The sequence below is a fragment of the Polistes canadensis genome, unplaced genomic scaffold (assembly GCF_001313835.1).
Source record: "Polistes canadensis isolate GaletaPanama2010 unplaced genomic scaffold, ASM131383v1 scaffold_4, whole genome shotgun sequence".
Classification (NCBI taxonomy): domain Eukaryota; kingdom Metazoa; phylum Arthropoda; class Insecta; order Hymenoptera; family Vespidae; genus Polistes; species Polistes canadensis.
Genome location: NW_014569551.1, coordinates 2,212,578 through 2,229,071, shown reverse-complemented (window position 1 = coordinate 2,229,071; position 16,494 = coordinate 2,212,578). Strand labels below are relative to the sequence as shown.

General features: G+C 27.3%; 3 protein-coding genes across 9 annotated transcripts; 1 reads left to right on the top strand and 2 right to left on the bottom strand.

The window, feature by feature from the left end:
* Window positions 1–440: 440 nt before the first annotated feature.
* LOC106787760 lies at window positions 441–3,757 on the top strand. 2 transcript variants are annotated; one of them, XM_014750401.1, is made up of 6 exons: window positions 441–2,172; window positions 2,257–2,423; window positions 2,550–2,752; window positions 2,859–2,938; window positions 3,050–3,258; window positions 3,335–3,757. In XM_014750401.1, the coding sequence occupies exons 1-6, from the start codon at window positions 2,030–2,032 to the stop codon at window positions 3,520–3,522; spliced, it is 990 nt and encodes a 329-aa protein (XP_014605887.1). In that variant the 5' UTR covers window positions 441–2,029; the 3' UTR covers window positions 3,523–3,757. The 2 variants fall into 2 exon arrangements, with proteins under 2 accessions (XP_014605887.1, XP_014605896.1); XM_014750410.1 differs by having other exon boundaries at window positions 3,050–3,273; window positions 3,335–3,403.
* On the bottom strand, window positions 3,592–6,283 carry LOC106787745 (ultraviolet-B receptor UVR8). 3 transcript variants are annotated; one of them, XM_014750389.1, is made up of 7 exons: window positions 6,158–6,283; window positions 5,114–5,353; window positions 4,843–5,033; window positions 4,369–4,498; window positions 4,153–4,279; window positions 3,904–4,078; window positions 3,592–3,830 (listed from the first exon to the last, which is right to left on the bottom strand). In XM_014750389.1, the coding sequence occupies exons 2-7, from the start codon at window positions 5,347–5,349 to the stop codon at window positions 3,643–3,645; spliced, it is 1,047 nt and encodes a 348-aa protein (XP_014605875.1). In that variant the 5' UTR covers window positions 5,350–5,353; window positions 6,158–6,283; the 3' UTR covers window positions 3,592–3,642. The 3 variants fall into 3 exon arrangements, with proteins under 3 accessions (XP_014605875.1, XP_014605857.1, XP_014605866.1); XM_014750371.1 differs by lacking the exon at window positions 6,158–6,283 and adding an exon at window positions 5,738–5,838; XM_014750380.1 differs by lacking the exon at window positions 6,158–6,283 and adding an exon at window positions 5,633–5,777.
* Window positions 6,284–7,943: 1,660 nt separating this feature from the next.
* LOC106787559 (zinc transporter 2-like) lies at window positions 7,944–15,214 on the bottom strand. 4 transcript variants are annotated; one of them, XM_014750016.1, is made up of 9 exons: window positions 15,100–15,214; window positions 14,469–14,636; window positions 10,134–10,303; window positions 9,803–9,919; window positions 9,543–9,691; window positions 9,235–9,386; window positions 8,755–8,971; window positions 8,394–8,634; window positions 7,944–8,207 (listed from the first exon to the last, which is right to left on the bottom strand). In XM_014750016.1, exons 2-9 carry the CDS (start codon window positions 14,489–14,491, stop codon window positions 8,062–8,064), a joined length of 1,215 nt encoding a protein of 404 aa, XP_014605502.1. In that variant the 5' UTR covers window positions 14,492–14,636; window positions 15,100–15,214; the 3' UTR covers window positions 7,944–8,061. The 4 variants fall into 4 exon arrangements, with proteins under 4 accessions (XP_014605502.1, XP_014605485.1, XP_014605511.1 ...); XM_014749999.1 differs by lacking the exon at window positions 15,100–15,214 and adding an exon at window positions 14,915–15,053; XM_014750025.1 differs by lacking the exon at window positions 15,100–15,214 and adding an exon at window positions 14,952–15,053.
* Window positions 15,215–16,494: the final 1,280 nt, after the last annotated feature.

The window sequence follows — 16,494 nt, the reverse complement described above, 5'->3', positions numbered from 1 at the left end:
TATTGAGACCTTTTGTTGTATTATTTTCAATAAAATCAATTGAAAATATTAATTTTCATCTTTCGTTTTATTTTAGCTATCTCCGAGGAACTTTGAAAATCGTCGATCATCAATTTGTTTAAAGAAAAAAGAAATTAATGATCGAGAGAAGGAGTATCTCGGAGAAGTATTATAAATGTAAAAAAATATTTTGTTTAAATTATTAAAAAGCTTTACCATTATAACTCCCATATCATTATAATATTTCCTTTGTATTGTCATTTTATTTTCCATAGAAACCAGTTCTCTCATCGCCGTCATTCATAAAAAAAAATATTTCTGTTACTTATCATTGGCCGCGTCTGTAAAAAAAAAAAGATTTTCTTCCGGAAAAAAAAAAACACACACACACACACACACACAAAAACTAGAATCTTTTGTCTGATTTTTGGTTTCTTTTTTTCTTTTTTCTTTTCTTAGTTTTTAATCTTTGTTAAATTGTCAAATAATTTCTTTTCAGAACATACACACACAATACGTAACATACTTACATGCATAATCTCTCTCACACAAATACACACACACACACATAAAAAACATATGCGCGCAGTTCTTTCTCTCCACGTATTAAACACTTCTTCCCACTGGAATCGTTGTCGTATTTTCGCGACGATTTTTTTGTAAACTCGAAAGAAACGGGGACGTCGAGAAGCGGCTTAAAAAAATTAAAAAAAAAAAAAAAAAAAAAAATATATATATAAAAAAAAAGAAAAAAAAAAAAAATACGAAAGATATATTTGCGAGGACATATTGAAAATGAAAGATAGAAAGAAAGTGAGAATGTGAGGGAGAACGACGAAGAAAAAGGTACGAGAAAGATATTAAGAATGACAAAAGTGGATAAGAAAAAAAAAATAGTTTAAAATGTCACACACCCACAACCACAACCAACCACCCACATCCAGACTCACACATCCACACACACACACATACAAAACATAAGCGTACACAGAAACACATTACAAATGTACTAGGTAAGTTCATAACTGCGTATTGCCTTTCTGACTTCGGTGTGAAAATATATAAATAAAAAAAAAAAGTCAGTCGTGCCAGGACTCACGGATTATCGGATTATATCATATAATAGTTGTTAGTTAAGTCTATGGGGACAATGCGATTGGTTGGACTCTCTTAGTCAGCCTGGTTCTTCTTCTTATTCTTCTAACTTTAGATTTATTTTCTTTATTTCTTGTTTTTTTAATACCTATGAGAGAAGATTTGATTGTAAAACGTCTTCTCGAAAAAGAAAAATCAAATTTTAATAAACAAACCACAGTTTGTTTTTTTTTATATAAAGAAGATATTAAATTTTTTTCTGTTCGCAATATTTGACAATCTTATCGCGTTATTTTCTTTATACTTTAGAAAATGAAACGAAAAAAAAAAAAAAGAAAAAGCATTTGTCTTCTCGAAGAAGAATCAGACTTATCGCAAGGAACCCTTTTTCCACGATATTTCCGTGAAATAATCTCTCATTAAAAACCGAAATCCGCGTGTCTAAGGCCCGGCTGTGTCTGTTTCATGTTTTTCAATATTTGTAATTTATCGATAAAATATTATAAAAGGTATCGATACATAACAGTCTAAAGTGTGCGCTACTCTACATAATATTATTATATATAAAGTATAAAAGTATACATTATATATATAAATATATATATATACATATATATTATATATGAGAAGTATAATATATATATATTATACACACATTGGGATTGGTGAAAATATACGGTTTTTTCGCTTTGGAGTGTTATTTTCTGAAAATATTGAACAAAATATGGAAAAAAAAATGAATAAAATCAATGAATAAAAAAAAAAAACAAGTCGGACGTTTTTTTCAGTGCGATTCCTATTTGCTCACTTTGTGTCCGTTTTTTTTTTTTTTTTTTTTTTGTAAATTTTATATTATTTCTTTTCTTTTTCTCTGTCTTTTTATTATATCCAACCATCGAGAATATATCTGTGATCCGTTCGTTAATTGATAACGATGCAAAATGAAGAAACTAATTCGTCCATTGGATCGTCAAACTCTTCTTCCGTTAGATATATGAGCACGTTACCAAATTTTGTCAACGATACTATTGGGAAATTATTAAAAATTGATAATTTCAAGCCGCAATGTATGATCGAGTAAGATTGCAAATTAATTTTATACGAATATATTTAAATAAATATTAGTGCATGTGTATTATTAATAATTTCATTTATTTTTAGAATATTAGGAAATTTTCTTGGTATCGTAGATTATGAAACAAATTTAGCGACATTTTGGTTCCTGGATATTTTAGCTCTACAAATACTTCGAAACAATGACACCTTTGACGATTATTCACGTTGCATCTTTATCAGCTGGTTAGTAGGAGAAATGCAATTGATTCGAGGTAAATTTTTTTAATAAATAATAATTAGAAAATCAATTATTATACTCGTCAACTATATATATAACTATATAATATATAATATATATATATATATATGTGTTCAAACAGTTGGGTCATATTTTTTAGATGCAAAATGTTCGCGCGAAAAGTTCTTCAATAAAATGGAAGTAATATTCACCGAGACTGCTAAGAAAATCGTTCAAGGTGAAAAGATTCCTCATTGGAATCTAATTAGGTTTGGTGATGCAGAGATGAAATCGGAAATGGAAGAGGAAGAGAGAAAATTATCGCAAGAACACGATTCATCCTCGCTAAGGGATTTGAAATCGGTAAGAAAAATCTTTAGACATTTATTACAAAATGACGAATTATATTTAATTATCTATCGTACAATATTTTTCGGTTCTTTTATTCTTTTCTTCTTTTTTCTTCCAGAGAACGCAAACTCTGACAGAAAAAAACTGGAATGAGGAAGAAATACTTTTAGACGTAATTATTCGGTCCACGTACGACATGTTAGTATATAGTTCAAATTTTAATTATGCAATTAATATGAAGTATATTTCTTTTTTTTTATTTCTCTCTTTTTGAAGCTTTAAATATTTTTTAATTAACATTCTTGACAGGTACGCCGGGGAAGTACGTTACGCTCTCGTTTATGCGGTATTTGTGGAACCGATTGAGATACAGGTTGACAATTTACCTTTTAGTTTTCGAAAACCTCGTCCAGTTCGACTGGCAGATTCAAACGTTGAACATTTTTATATACGACTTCGAAACAGTTTGCGAAAAGTCGAAGAACAGGATAGCAAAAAGATTAGAAAAGTTACATCAAGTACATCGTTATTCTGTAAATAATATTATATAAAAAAAAAATTAATATACACGTTATAGGAAATATGATTTTTTAGAGAAAAGTACGAAAGGTACGAAAAAGTTACAACGTCTAAAGGAGGAATCAGAAAAAGAATATCCACCACAACCACCGAATTCTTTACCGGACGAAGATATCATCTCGAATGAACGGAATTTTATTTTACCATTGATAGAATCGAACGAAGCTGTTGCTGTTTTTGAACTTCACCGTGGGACGATATAGTTGTTGGCGAATTTTATGTATCATTCTTACTTATAATATAGCATAAGTAACTTAAAGAATAATGATTATACAAATTAATTTTTATTTTTCCTTACTTTAATTTAATATTATATAAAGATATTATGTTATAGAAGAAATCTGTTTTGTCGATATCATCGTACCCCATTCTTGACATTTAAAGTCTATGATATTTTTACGATCTAACGGAATGTCTAATAAAAAAAAAATGCTAGAATTCATAATTTTTTTCCGTGATTGTCCCAATTGTCCATATTTGTTAGAACCACAACCCCAGAACGATTTGTCATCTATTACGAATAAATCAATTATAAAAACGTGCATTAAGGATATATTAAATTGACGTAATAAAATCGTACGAACCAGTCATACATATGGTAAATGTATTTCCACATTGTACTTTTTTTACGTTTACATCTATGAGTTCTTCTTGATCATTTTTAAAATTTATTACTGTAGGAATTGCTACGACTTTGGTGTTTCCGTTTGGTATACCTAATTCTCCGTTAACATTCCATCCCCAAGTATAAAGATCCCCCTAATTTGTAGAAAGAAAAATCTTACGATTTCTTTCATAAATCGCGTTCATGTACTATTAATTAGATTAGTTACTTGATCTGTTATAACAGCATTGTGCCAACCTGCAGCAGATATTTGCACTACGTTAAGACCAGCCAGTGCTTCTATTAATTGTGGCTCGTCGCAATCTTCCAAATCACCGTGTCCTAATTGACCACGACTATGATATATTGTAATTCATAATATTTAAAATTGATTAATATATATGTATTATGCTAAAATAATAAATTTTATCAATTTAATACATACGTTCCCATACCCATAGAATAAACATCCCCATTTTTCGCTAACAATATTGTGTGATCAAAACCACAAGCGAAATCTACAAATTTAACCCTTTTTGGCATTTCTACCAAAATAGGAATATTAAAAATACGCCCTGAAAATAAATGTAAATCTCTGTTAACACTTTGACTGCCATATCGAATTCACATGTTTCGCTTAGGACGCCACAGTAGTATCTTTATTATTCAAGATTTCATAGATATTAATCTTTCATTTTTGATATTCTAATAAAAATTTGTAATTGTTCAATGAGGCACTTTTTATTTCAAAATATATTCTAATTAGCAGTAATGTTCAAAATGCACTTACTGTAAATTTTCATTCAACTTTTACAATTGTAAATATTTAAGCACTCTCGTTACCAATGACCACCATGGCATCATAGAAGAAACCGTGATTTGTCATATATGACCAACATTGCAGTCACTAATATTTTACCTAAATTTGTAAGAATTACCGTACACCCTCCTTGTGATATTTTGATAGGATATTCATCTTCCGATTCTTCATTAATGTTAATACAATTAGAAATTTTCTTCCAAGATTTTTCATAAAAACGGTATTGCCAGATTTCATTGTTTGTTGTTGAAATTATTATGCTTTCCCTTCCAGCACTAACGATTTTACATCTAGACTAAAATCAATTTTTAATACTACTCAAAGTAATATAATTATTCACTGTTTACTTCTACAGAATCATTATCGTTACCTTTCAGAAGGTTTGGGAATTTGCAGTAACTCAGACGGTTTCTTGTCATCATCACTGCCTACTTTTCCTGTAATATACAACTCAAAATCTTTCCAAAGGAGAAAATAATTCCAACTAATCTCCATATTTGTAACACCAGGAAAAGGAACTTCTGTTAATTGATCTAATACTATAGAGGTGTCATCTTCATTTCTGAACAATGGGCTTGCATTGAAGCCAGTATAGTAGAACCTCATACTTCTATAAATTATTTGGAAAAATAATTTGTATATATATATATATATATATATATATATAAATAGTAGAGAACGTAGCATAGCAACCTATCATATAAACAATTATTTTATTTCTGCATCAATGATCGCTTTAGAAAATGATAATAAGAGAAATATATACCAAGTAAAATATATACACAAAATAAAAAACATTGCACATAACCTATAAAACGAATTAGAAAGCAAGGTTAAACAATACATATACGAATACGCAATATTAATCTAAATAATAAAATATACTAACGTCATATTTTGCAATTACACATAAGAAATTATTTATAATTTATAATATTCACTGATTAACTAACATAATGTAACACAAAACTAATCGTTTAATATAACAACCTACTCCAATGAATTTCTTTGCACTGTTGGTAGCATCGCCATAGAATTTATAAGTTTCGTGTAGCAACAAGTTAAATTTACACATCACTTTTTTGATACACACATATATGTGTTAAATAAATTTTTAAATTTATATATTTATTGTTAAAATTTTAATTCCAACAACAATAAACAATTTTTCAAACTTTCTGAAGTAATGTAAATGGAATGTTAATCATAATTATGCGCCCAATATAGTCCATCTAACACATTTATAAATTAAATATATAGTTTACTTTTTTAAACTATATATAATAAAAATTTATAATTATATATATATATATTGATAATGACAGACTCTCTCTATAAATTCTCATCAATAACAATAGTCCATAAAAGTTAATAAAAAATATCTAAATGTTTGAAAATATATTAATTAAATTACCTATTAATAGATTTACTACTTTTATATATACGATAAAGAACTTTAAACGTCACACTCTATTCAATATTTTGACGTCTTTTCCAATATTCACTGGAAATTCAGATTTTCTGGTAGTCATTTTGAAACTGCCCACCCGGTATAAAAGTATTAAAATTGTTTTCTCGAGTCGCAAAAATGAGAGAATTGTAACAGGAAAGCATGATGATACAGGAGCTACAAGAAGTGGCACGACAAATAGTACGCTCTGTCGCCGCTTGGAGCGCTCATCGGTCGGTAAAAAGATTTGTGATCCGATGGTAACTTACCCTCGATAACTTACCGACCGTGTCAAGGGTAGGTTACCATCGGATCACAAATCTTTTTACCGACCGATGAGCGCTCCAAGCGGCGACAGAGCGTACTATTTGTCGTGCCACTTCTTGTAGCTCCTGTATCATCATGCTTTCCTGTTACAATTCTCTCATTTTTGCGACTCGAGAAAACAATTTTAATACTTTTATACCGGGTGGGCAGTTTCAAAATGACTACCAGAAAATCTGAATTTCCAGTGAATATTGGAAAAGACGTCAAAATATTGAATAGAGTGTGACGTTTAAAGTTCTTTATCGTATATATAAAAGTAGTAAATCTATTAATAGGTAATTTAATTAATATATTTTCAAGCAAAAACTCTAACGCACGTGTAACAATTTCTATGTAAACATTTATTTTCTTCAAATTATCTTATACATGAATTATTTTGTAATGCAAGATATATGGATTTCCGAAGCATTAATAAAGTGCGCAAGGTCCACATGAGAGTAGCGATATTAATCTTCTGTCCTTTGACATTTATTTTTATTTTCATCATGTATATGTATAAAATAAAGTTCTTTTGTTTTGGTAACTAATTATTTATCATATTTAATTTATCATATAAATTGCATGAATATTAACATAATACATTATACATATAATTTTGTACAGTCTTTTTATGTTGTAGTAATATAATATAATCAAAAATTAGATAATCGTAAAGGTATTAACTTTTTCGTATAAAATGCATTTGCGGAAGTATAACATTATATATATTTTATTAATATATATATATATATATCCGATTTTGTACAAGACTTATTATATTAAACTTATTTTATTGTTGTAACAATATAATATAATATGACTTTTATACGATAATATTATAGAATTATAGTATACTAAATCTTTGCAATGATAAATTTAATGATGAAGTATTGTAACAGTATTTGAACAGTATTTTGTTATCAGTTTTTCGTTTCTACCTTCTTGGTATCTTTTATAACAAACTAGTTCCTTTTGTACCTTCTTAAATACTTGAAATATTAATTAATTCAAATAGTAAGATATTCTCAATATTATATTGATGCAAACTCTAATACGATCAATTAAAAATATCGTCGATTGAAAAAATTAACTTTTATTTGTATTAATGTACCATTCGCAAGATTTAAGAGCACCATCGTTTATGCACCATTAATATATTATATTATTAGGAACTAACACAATTAAGTTCGATTATTGCTATCGAAATTCCGTGCATTGCATTTTCTTTTTCTTCTTTGAGACGTATAAATAATAATAATAATAATGACTATAATTATAATTATTATATTCAATATAAGAAACACGAATATATCTAATAAGATCGAAATATTATTATTACTTTTGAGATCCCATAGTAAAATAAATATATAGGTCTCAATTAATGTTCACTTATTGAACTATAATTTCTTATAATTTATCTTATTATTATTATTATTTCATATCTTTTACTTTAATATTTTCATGTAACAAACAAAAACGAAGAAAAAGAAATATTTATCGATGTCGAAGCTCGTCATACAACATGGAAAAAATACCATGATATTAATTTTAAACGATGATATTCATTGTGTTAAAGCTTTGCACTGTTCACAGTTTTCCATTCGTTCGTTGAACTCTTCTATTTGTAACGTCATCTCGAAGAAATTATAAGTATCGTGAATGTTTCTCGTGGCTGTACGTAAAATATTTTGCGGACTTGTACCAGGTTCTGTAAAAAAAAGGAGAAGAAGGAAAAGTTCACATAAATTGTTTTGATCAAATAAATAACAGTTATAAACTTGTGATCGGTAAACCCATTCATTAAGATTAAAGTAGATTAATTATTTTTGTTAAAACGACAAAAATCTGATGTCGTTGTCTTTTCGTAATAACATTAACGTCTTTGCAAACTTACTTATAGCTAAATGTGCTGACAAAGCGGTTTTGTCGAGTGAAAGAGCCCAAATCCGCAAATTGTGTACTTTCACAACACCTTCGATTTGCATGAACGTATTCTCAACTTGAGAATAATCGAATCCTTTAGGCATTCCTTCCATAAGTACGTTCATAACATCTTTAATAATTGCCACGGTCGTGAGCATGACTAATATCGAAAATAGAAAAGTACAGATAGGATCAACTATGTTCCACGTTGGCTAGAAAAAAAAACAAGCATAAGAATAAAAATTATAATAATCAAAATAATATAACCTTAATATTTCAATTGTAATAATAAAAAAAAAAACAAATATTATAAAATATAATATAATACTAACTTTAAAATAGATAACTAACGCTGCAATAAAAACTCCTATACTTTGAATAAAATCTCCTACAACGTGTATAAACGCAGCACGAACGTTTATATTTTTGTGTTCATCCTTGTGTGACATATTTTCTATGTCTGTTATCTTTTTCATATCATGATCATCGTGATCATGATGACTATGTCCACCATGAGTATGACCATGCTGATGCAAACTTAGACCCATTCTATAACAAATGTTAAAAGTCACGAATCTTAAATATATCAGGCCCAATAACTATCATATCAAACATCTCCATGCTATTTTATTAAATAATACTACCACAAATAAGTGTGCTATTTAAAGTGGTAAGAGTTATTGGATTATTCAACCAAGTGCATTGCAAAAAAAAATGATTATGCTTTGAAAAATGTCTTAAATAATATCGTCCGAGAATAAAAATTTATAAATATTAATTAATAATATAATTATTTTTGTAATATCACTAACACTAGATTTACCGCAACACCAACTGCAGAAGTAATTAACATCACAGTTACGTCTAATTCAAAATTCTTGTTAATTATTCTTTCTATAGCGAGGTAGAATAAAATCCCAGTGACAACCCATATCAACAGGACCGACGTTAATGCACCTATCACCTGCATACGCAAAAAATCATATTTAAATTAAAAATTGAACTTAATAAAATGAACAAGAAAAAAATATCGTGAATAATAACTCGTGTAGAATTAAAAATAAAACTAGTGTTCTTTAGAGAAAGTAAAAGTTTATACCGTCTATTACTTGATACTTACTTCCGCACGATACCAACCGAATGGCATTTTTCTTGTTGGAGGCCTTCCTGCGACCCAAATTGAAAATAGAGAAATCATGAATGATGCGAAATCGGTCAGCAAGTGTGCTGCATCTGTAGCTATGGCCAAACTGTTAGATAGTACACCACCTGTTTAATTACAATATACTCATTATAATGAAATATTTATGTATCAAACGTTATTAATATGTGTACGAAAAGAAGAAGGAAGAAATATGCATGATATGCATGATAATTTACCGATTATTTCAGCTATCATGAAGAACACGCATAGAGCACTCGCAAGTAAAAGCTTTTTCCGGGCTTTCTTGTCAATTTCTTTATTTCTTTCTCGATGACAATGATCTTCTGGTAATACTGGAAATAATTTTCCTAATATATTTTTTTTCTCCGGATTGATATATATACATTTTAATATTGATTTGTGTTGCCTTAATAAATGTCGGCATTTGAATGAGATTAATTTGAAACGTAGTAGACATTTTATTACGTACGTTTATTATATGTTAATTACGTTTTTTCCTTAAACATTTTATTTTAAAATAACTTCAATAAAATGAATAAATCTTACTGGAAGAATCGGGCGGCGCATTTTCGTCAATTCCTTTAACAATGGTACAACAACCAGATAGTTTTCCATGAACGCAGAATATCACTTTCTTCGATGATATCTCATCTTCGGATTCATTATTATTAGGAGGTATACTTGTTCCATAACCGTAGATAGCTGTATCTTTAAATCTGAAATAATCGTTAACATTTTGCACGATTAAATGATTTTCTTGATTAATCAAATACAATTTAAGAATATGAGTAAGTAAAATGAGCATAAGGAATGAATCGATGATTATTAAAATGATTAGATATTATAAAGTGTTTACACATTATTTTTAAAGAATACAAAGTTATATAAAAAGATTTTTATTTTTTTATTTTTTGCAAAATAAATTTAGTTGTTTCTTCCATCTTGAAAATAGAAAAACGATTGGTAAAAAATTATTTTTAAATATGATGATCTCATAAATTATTTTAATACTTTTATACTCGTAATGCTACGGATAAAATTTAATTGTTTTTTTCTTTCGTTGGTAAACGTTAAAATTAAAATTAAAAAGAAAAAAAGAATAAACCAATTAAGTAATATAATGGAATACGTTGGGCGAACATAATTTTTAATTTATGTAATGAGTCGAATAAATCAAAACGACTTTATAATCTGTTATGACTTACAATTAGAACGTAAATGGGATTTATGTTTCTGTATGAAATAAATTTTGAAAAGTCGTAAGTATTACATATGTGAATATTTGTATCCAAATCATTTTTAAATCTTTCTAAACGGAAACTCGTAAGATTATTCTTACTTACAATTAATAAAATACGTAAAAGAATCAATAAAATCCGATAAGCATAACATTTCAATTATCACTGATAACATCGTGACACGTTTATCATGATTATACAAATAGTGTTAGTTATGTATACCAACATTGTAACATTAAAAGATCTAAGTTTTTCCTATGATTTAATGATCTAATGATTTTTCGTATTATTTTTCGTAAGTTACAACTAATGTATTAATTCGTGAAATAGTTTATCAATGATTTATAATATGTGTTTAATAAAAAATAAATTTAAAAATAAAATGTATTTTACGAGAATGAGATTTGTAATAACAAAAAGATGAGTAGTCATTTTAATAACGAGGAAAACACACAATATCGTTTGTAAAAATCTTAATTATACGTGGCAGTTGTACAATACGATCCACGTGGTATTATAAATGACATATTTTCGCGTTCCAAGAGTCCTCGAAAGTTCGATAAATATCTACATTTTCGAAAATTATTATTTTAAAGTATGCAAACAAATTATTATAATTGTGTAAAGAAGTAATCAATCAAAATTAAACTTACTAAAAAACTAATAAAAAATTTCGATATAAGAATTTCTATTTTTTTTCACAGGAAGCAAAATTACAATTTTCGATTGAAACAATTACAATTATTATGATTAGAGGAAAAATATGATTAGACCAGCAAAATAATTAGCGATCGCGAAATTGCACTTATTAGAATATAATCAAAGATCATTATCTTATGCATCGAACGTAATCATCAACATTTTTGTCAAGTGTCATATTTTCTCTTACTAAGTAAAGATTTAAAATTTTTGTCACGATGAGGACAACTACAAAAGGAAGGGCATACTCGTTATTGCGTATCGCTTGTTTAACAGTGCGCATCGTTAAACTTCCTTCTACCGTGTTGATACGACGAACGATCTTTTATCTCTGTTTGTCCGGCATTCATATTAGAGAAAACAAAATAATACAATCTCTAAATGAATTATTATTATTATTATTATTTTTTAACGTATGCATCACATCCTCGAGATTTTGCTGAAACTATTCATTTAAATTATACGAATATTCGTACTTGTTGAATATAATGGAGGAAATATAATACAATGAATTTATTAAAATCGTTTTAAATATTGAAAATAATACAATTATATATCCAACGATATTACAAGTATTGTATCATTTTCTTATCGAACGATAAGAGATTATTCTCAACGTATCAATATCTATTATCAAATTGTCACAATGTTTTTACCGAAACGAAACAGGTAAGCAAATATATAAAAAGATATTTGTCATTGTCTATTTCGTATCTATTATTGTGTCTATTATCATCAACGATCGCAAATCTTTCTAATCTCATACATACACACGCGCACACAAATATAAATAATTAATTTTTCTTGGTAGATTAGAAAATAGCATTCTTTGTTTGCTTTACATAAAACTCTATCTATGTCATTTCTTAAAATAAAATCAAATTAATAAACCAACATATAAAAGAAATGAAATATAAATTAAATTAAATTTAATTTAATTTAAAAAGTATGCCAATTATTCAATCCTATAACTCAAAGAAACTAACAAACATAATAAATAAAAAAAAAAAACAAGATACATTAATCATTTATCAATTGCACATTTCCATGACATCGAATAAATGTATTACATTATATCGTAAATACTTTGAATAATCACTATGATTATTATCAATAATTAATTGATCTTTCCAACGAAGTATTTAATACCTGACAATAAAACTATATAAAACCGAAGTATTTGGTTACAAATCTGTAAATCAATAATGAGAGAGAGAGAGAAAGAGAGATCAAATTTCCAACTTCCAATTTGTGGTTAATTATAAAAATGTGTAAAGGATTCCTCAATAAGGAATGAAGAAAAAAAGAACATGATATTTCAAAGTTGGAAAGTGTTTCAAGGTCAACTTTCCGTGATTTCCAAGCAACTAAGGTATATGACCCAACGTCGCTCTCGATTACCGTTATATACGTATAAGTACTTATATATATATATACAGGGTGTACTTGTGTAACACGATTAACAAATTTCCTCAATACGTATTATTATAAATTCCTTTGATAATGATTCTCATTTTTTCCTAAAAATTATTAACTTATTTTTCGACATATATGCAACTTGCATTACCAATGTAAATTTTGTTTTACATAAAAATTACATATTTTTTTTTCATTCTTTTCATTGAAGTATGTATACGTACAATACGAAACATAAGTATTGACATGGATTACATTTTTTGTAAAGCTGTTAAAAATATTTCTTAGGGTCCAAAGTTGAAGTATGCATTGCAATGCTTGTAATTTACTTCAACACTTCAGACACTTGAAAGAAAAATATATTTAAATTATAAAAATATTCGCTAAAGATTAACAAACTTTTATATAGAGGATTATATATATAAAAATATTATAAATTTGCGAAAAGATATTTTTCTTTTTTCGATCACTGTATTTATAATCTACTTTGCCGACCTGTTTTATTTCAATAAAAAATTACAAGGTGCGCGAGTTTTCTTTTTTTTTTTGTTTGAGTCATTTCATTGAACAAGTATGCACTAAAACGATATCGATAAATTGAATTAAGCATTTGATTGCTCCAAAATTTTTCGAAACATTGCATTCCATGAATAACATAATCTACTTTACCTCGATCTATCTTTTTTTTAATGAAAGATAGAATAAAAATACCACGTGACTTTTCTTTGTTTTCTTTTTTTTCATTCCTTTCATTGCGTACACTACGAATATGTAGTAAAAAGGGATAATGATTGATAAATATTGACCATTTGATTTCTCTCATTTTCCAAGACATTGTAGCGTAATGCACAATATCTCTGATAAGACTTGTGTGATGGGTGTAAGAAAGTAGAAGGACGATTAAACGCATAAATGTATTAATTTTACGCGATAATATTAACGATTTATACATATATACTTGCTTACTTATTCTCGTCAGTTACGCGATATAATATTCGAATAGAGAGAATAAAAGAGTGAAAAAAAAAAAGACAGAAAAGTAGTATAGAAAATTAAAAAAAAAAAATAATGAAAGAAAATAATAGTAATAGTAATAAGAGATGAAACAGAAAAAGAAACATAGTAATAGTAGTAATGGTTAACTAGAAAAGAAGAAATAGGGATAAAAAAGATGAAGAAAAGATTATTAGTAATAATGGTATATTTAAAAAAGAAAAAAATAGGATGAATGAGAAATATTGTGTAATATAATAAAAATTAAAGGAAGAATAGAAAAATAGTAATGATTGTAAGTAGTAAAAACAAGAAAAGAAGAAATAGAAAAAACGGAATAACAACAACAACAACAACAACAACAATAACAACGATAATAATAAAATGATAAAATAATAAAATCGTAAAAATTCATTTAAATTCTAAAACTACTCACTGACGAAAATATTCGTTTCGTTGTAATCCCACGGAAAAAATATCGTATTGTTTATATTCGAAGTGTGAAAAAAATACGATAGAAAGTTAATAAACTCACAGTTTAATCTTCTCGTTGTCCATGATAGGTAGAAGACTCGAATAAAATAGATACAGTTAACAGGATGATGATGAAGAAGAAGAAGTAAACGACGACGACGACAATACAATTGTTTAAATGGTAGACGATGATTTTATCGAAGGATAACTACGCGCGCACGTGTCCTTGCTAGACAGGAAATTTTCTAGATTTATATAAATATATATATATACATATACAGGAGATTTAAAGGATAAGAAGAAGGAGGATGAAAAATAAAAATAAAAATAATACCCCTCCCCAAAAAAAAAAAAAATTTTAGAAAGTAGAAAAAAGAGGTGGAATGACGTGGTGGAAAGTGAAAGAAGATGATAAGGATGAAAAAGGAAAAGAAATTGTTTGGAAATATTTGGACACCGATTCGTAGTATCCGTTAAACGATTGAAGAAGAGATGATAATATTGTACCGTAGTGGTCACTTCTCAAATAAACAACAAATTCTACCCACTGCATAGCTTCTTTCGGCCACTTGAACGTGCGTATAGCACGAACAGTTTATTTTAACAGATAACTTAACTCTGAATCCTCCTCTTCTACCTCCCACCACTAACACTTTATATATCTATCTATCTCTTTCTTTCTTTCTTAATACCTATCTTTCTTCTGCTTTCAACTCATTCCCAACGGTTCTCAACTTTTCATTGACGTATCTTCAGGGATATGTCTTCTTGTGATATATTTTATGGGGTACTTGTAATTAACAAAAAATTGCATGAGCTTCCTCTTCATGATTATTAATTATGAATAAATATTTAATTGTTATACATATATATTTGTTCCCTTTTATACATCTGGAAAAATACAACAAAATAACAACATTTCTTAAAAGAACGTAAATAATATTTTATTAATAAACTGAATGAGATCGTTTTTTTTTTTCTTAATTATTTTTAAGAATAATAAGATTAAAACCTTCTTGGTGTTTTCTCAAATGAGGATAACATGACAAATACATGTTACAATAACATCGTAATAGACTAAATAAAATAATTTCCTGATTACTAAAATAATTGTTTTCTTTTTTTTTTTTGAAATTAACTGCAAAGCGGAACGTACGACTAAAAGGAATTGAAAACCACTCTCCTTATAACAATATATATATATGTATCCCTTCTCTAACAGATTCTTTTTGATCTATCGATCTCCCACTTCTCGATCCATTACTACTATCTCTTTCTTTTGATTTCTTTATTTCTCTCACGTGTAAATAATTACCTTTATCTTTTTTCTTTTCCCTTTTAAATCACATTGTAACATTAAATAATTATCAAAGGAAATAAATTAGATCATACTTATAACTACATCAATTCAATAAAAGAACTACGAAAAAACCAATGGGAAAGAGGATTGAACTCGAAGATCGGATAAAATCGGATTAAATCGGTTCATTCCGTTAAGATTCCAAACGTCGGATTCCTTTACTCGATCGATAAGTTAGCAAACATGCGCGAAATTCAAATTCTTGTTTTAAGATATCTTCAATGAACATTATTAAATTATTGATTAATACATAATATTTATAAAATATTTTTATATTATTTATACAAATTATTAAAACCCAATAAATATTTTTTAAATAATTATATAAATATTTATATATTTAATATAAATAATAATATACTTTTTATATTATATGTATAGATATATATTTGATTGTTGTTTTATATTGTTCTTTTGTTTTTTACTTTTTTCCTATTTCTTCTTCTTCCTCTTTTTATTAGAACTTTATCCTGTTATAATAGCTTTTTTTTATTGCTATTTCTAGGAGCAATTTATTATTTCTTATTTCAATAATAAAATAATTCAATAATTATTCGAAAAATAAGAGTGAAATAATCATACTTAAACATATATCAATCGGACTTTTCTACAGCTTTTTAACTATATACTTTAATTCTAATTTTTTAATTAGAATTCATTGTCATCGTCATCGCTTATCATTCTCATAAATTTCCACAGAATTTTATGTAACTATATTAAATAATAA

What these genes read in the sequence shown, in the direction of transcription:
- LOC106787760 (XM_014750401.1), top strand. Translation starts at nt 2,030, where the DNA reads ATGCAAAATGAAGAAACTAATTCGTCCATTGGATCGTCAAACTCTTCT. An exon ending in AGAAATGCAATTGATTCGAG is followed by an intron (nt 2,424 to 2,549) that starts GTAAATTTTTTT and finishes CATATTTTTTAG; the next exon opens with ATGCAAAATGTTCGCGCGAA. An exon ending in CGCTAAGGGATTTGAAATCG is followed by an intron (nt 2,753 to 2,858) that starts GTAAGAAAAATC and finishes TTTTTCTTCCAG; the next exon opens with AGAACGCAAACTCTGACAGA.
- LOC106787745 (XM_014750371.1), bottom strand. Translation starts at nt 5,775, where the DNA reads ATGGCGATGCTACCAACAGTGCAAAGAAATTCATTGGA. An exon ending in TATTCTATGGGTATGGGAAC is followed by an intron (nt 4,280 to 4,368) that starts GTATGTATTAAA and finishes AATATATCATAG; the next exon opens with TCGTGGTCAATTAGGACACG. An exon ending in ATTTACCATATGTATGACTG is followed by an intron (nt 3,831 to 3,903) that starts GTTCGTACGATT and finishes TATTCGTAATAG; the next exon opens with ATGACAAATCGTTCTGGGGT.
- LOC106787559 (XM_014750016.1), bottom strand. Translation starts at nt 14,491, where the DNA reads ATGGACAACGAGAAGATTAAACT. An exon ending in CATGATAGCTGAAATAATCG is followed by an intron (nt 9,692 to 9,802) that starts GTAAATTATCAT and finishes GTAATTAAACAG; the next exon opens with GTGGTGTACTATCTAACAGT. An exon ending in CGTTAGTTATCTATTTTAAA is followed by an intron (nt 8,635 to 8,754) that starts GTTAGTATTATA and finishes TTTTTTTTCTAG; the next exon opens with CCAACGTGGAACATAGTTGA.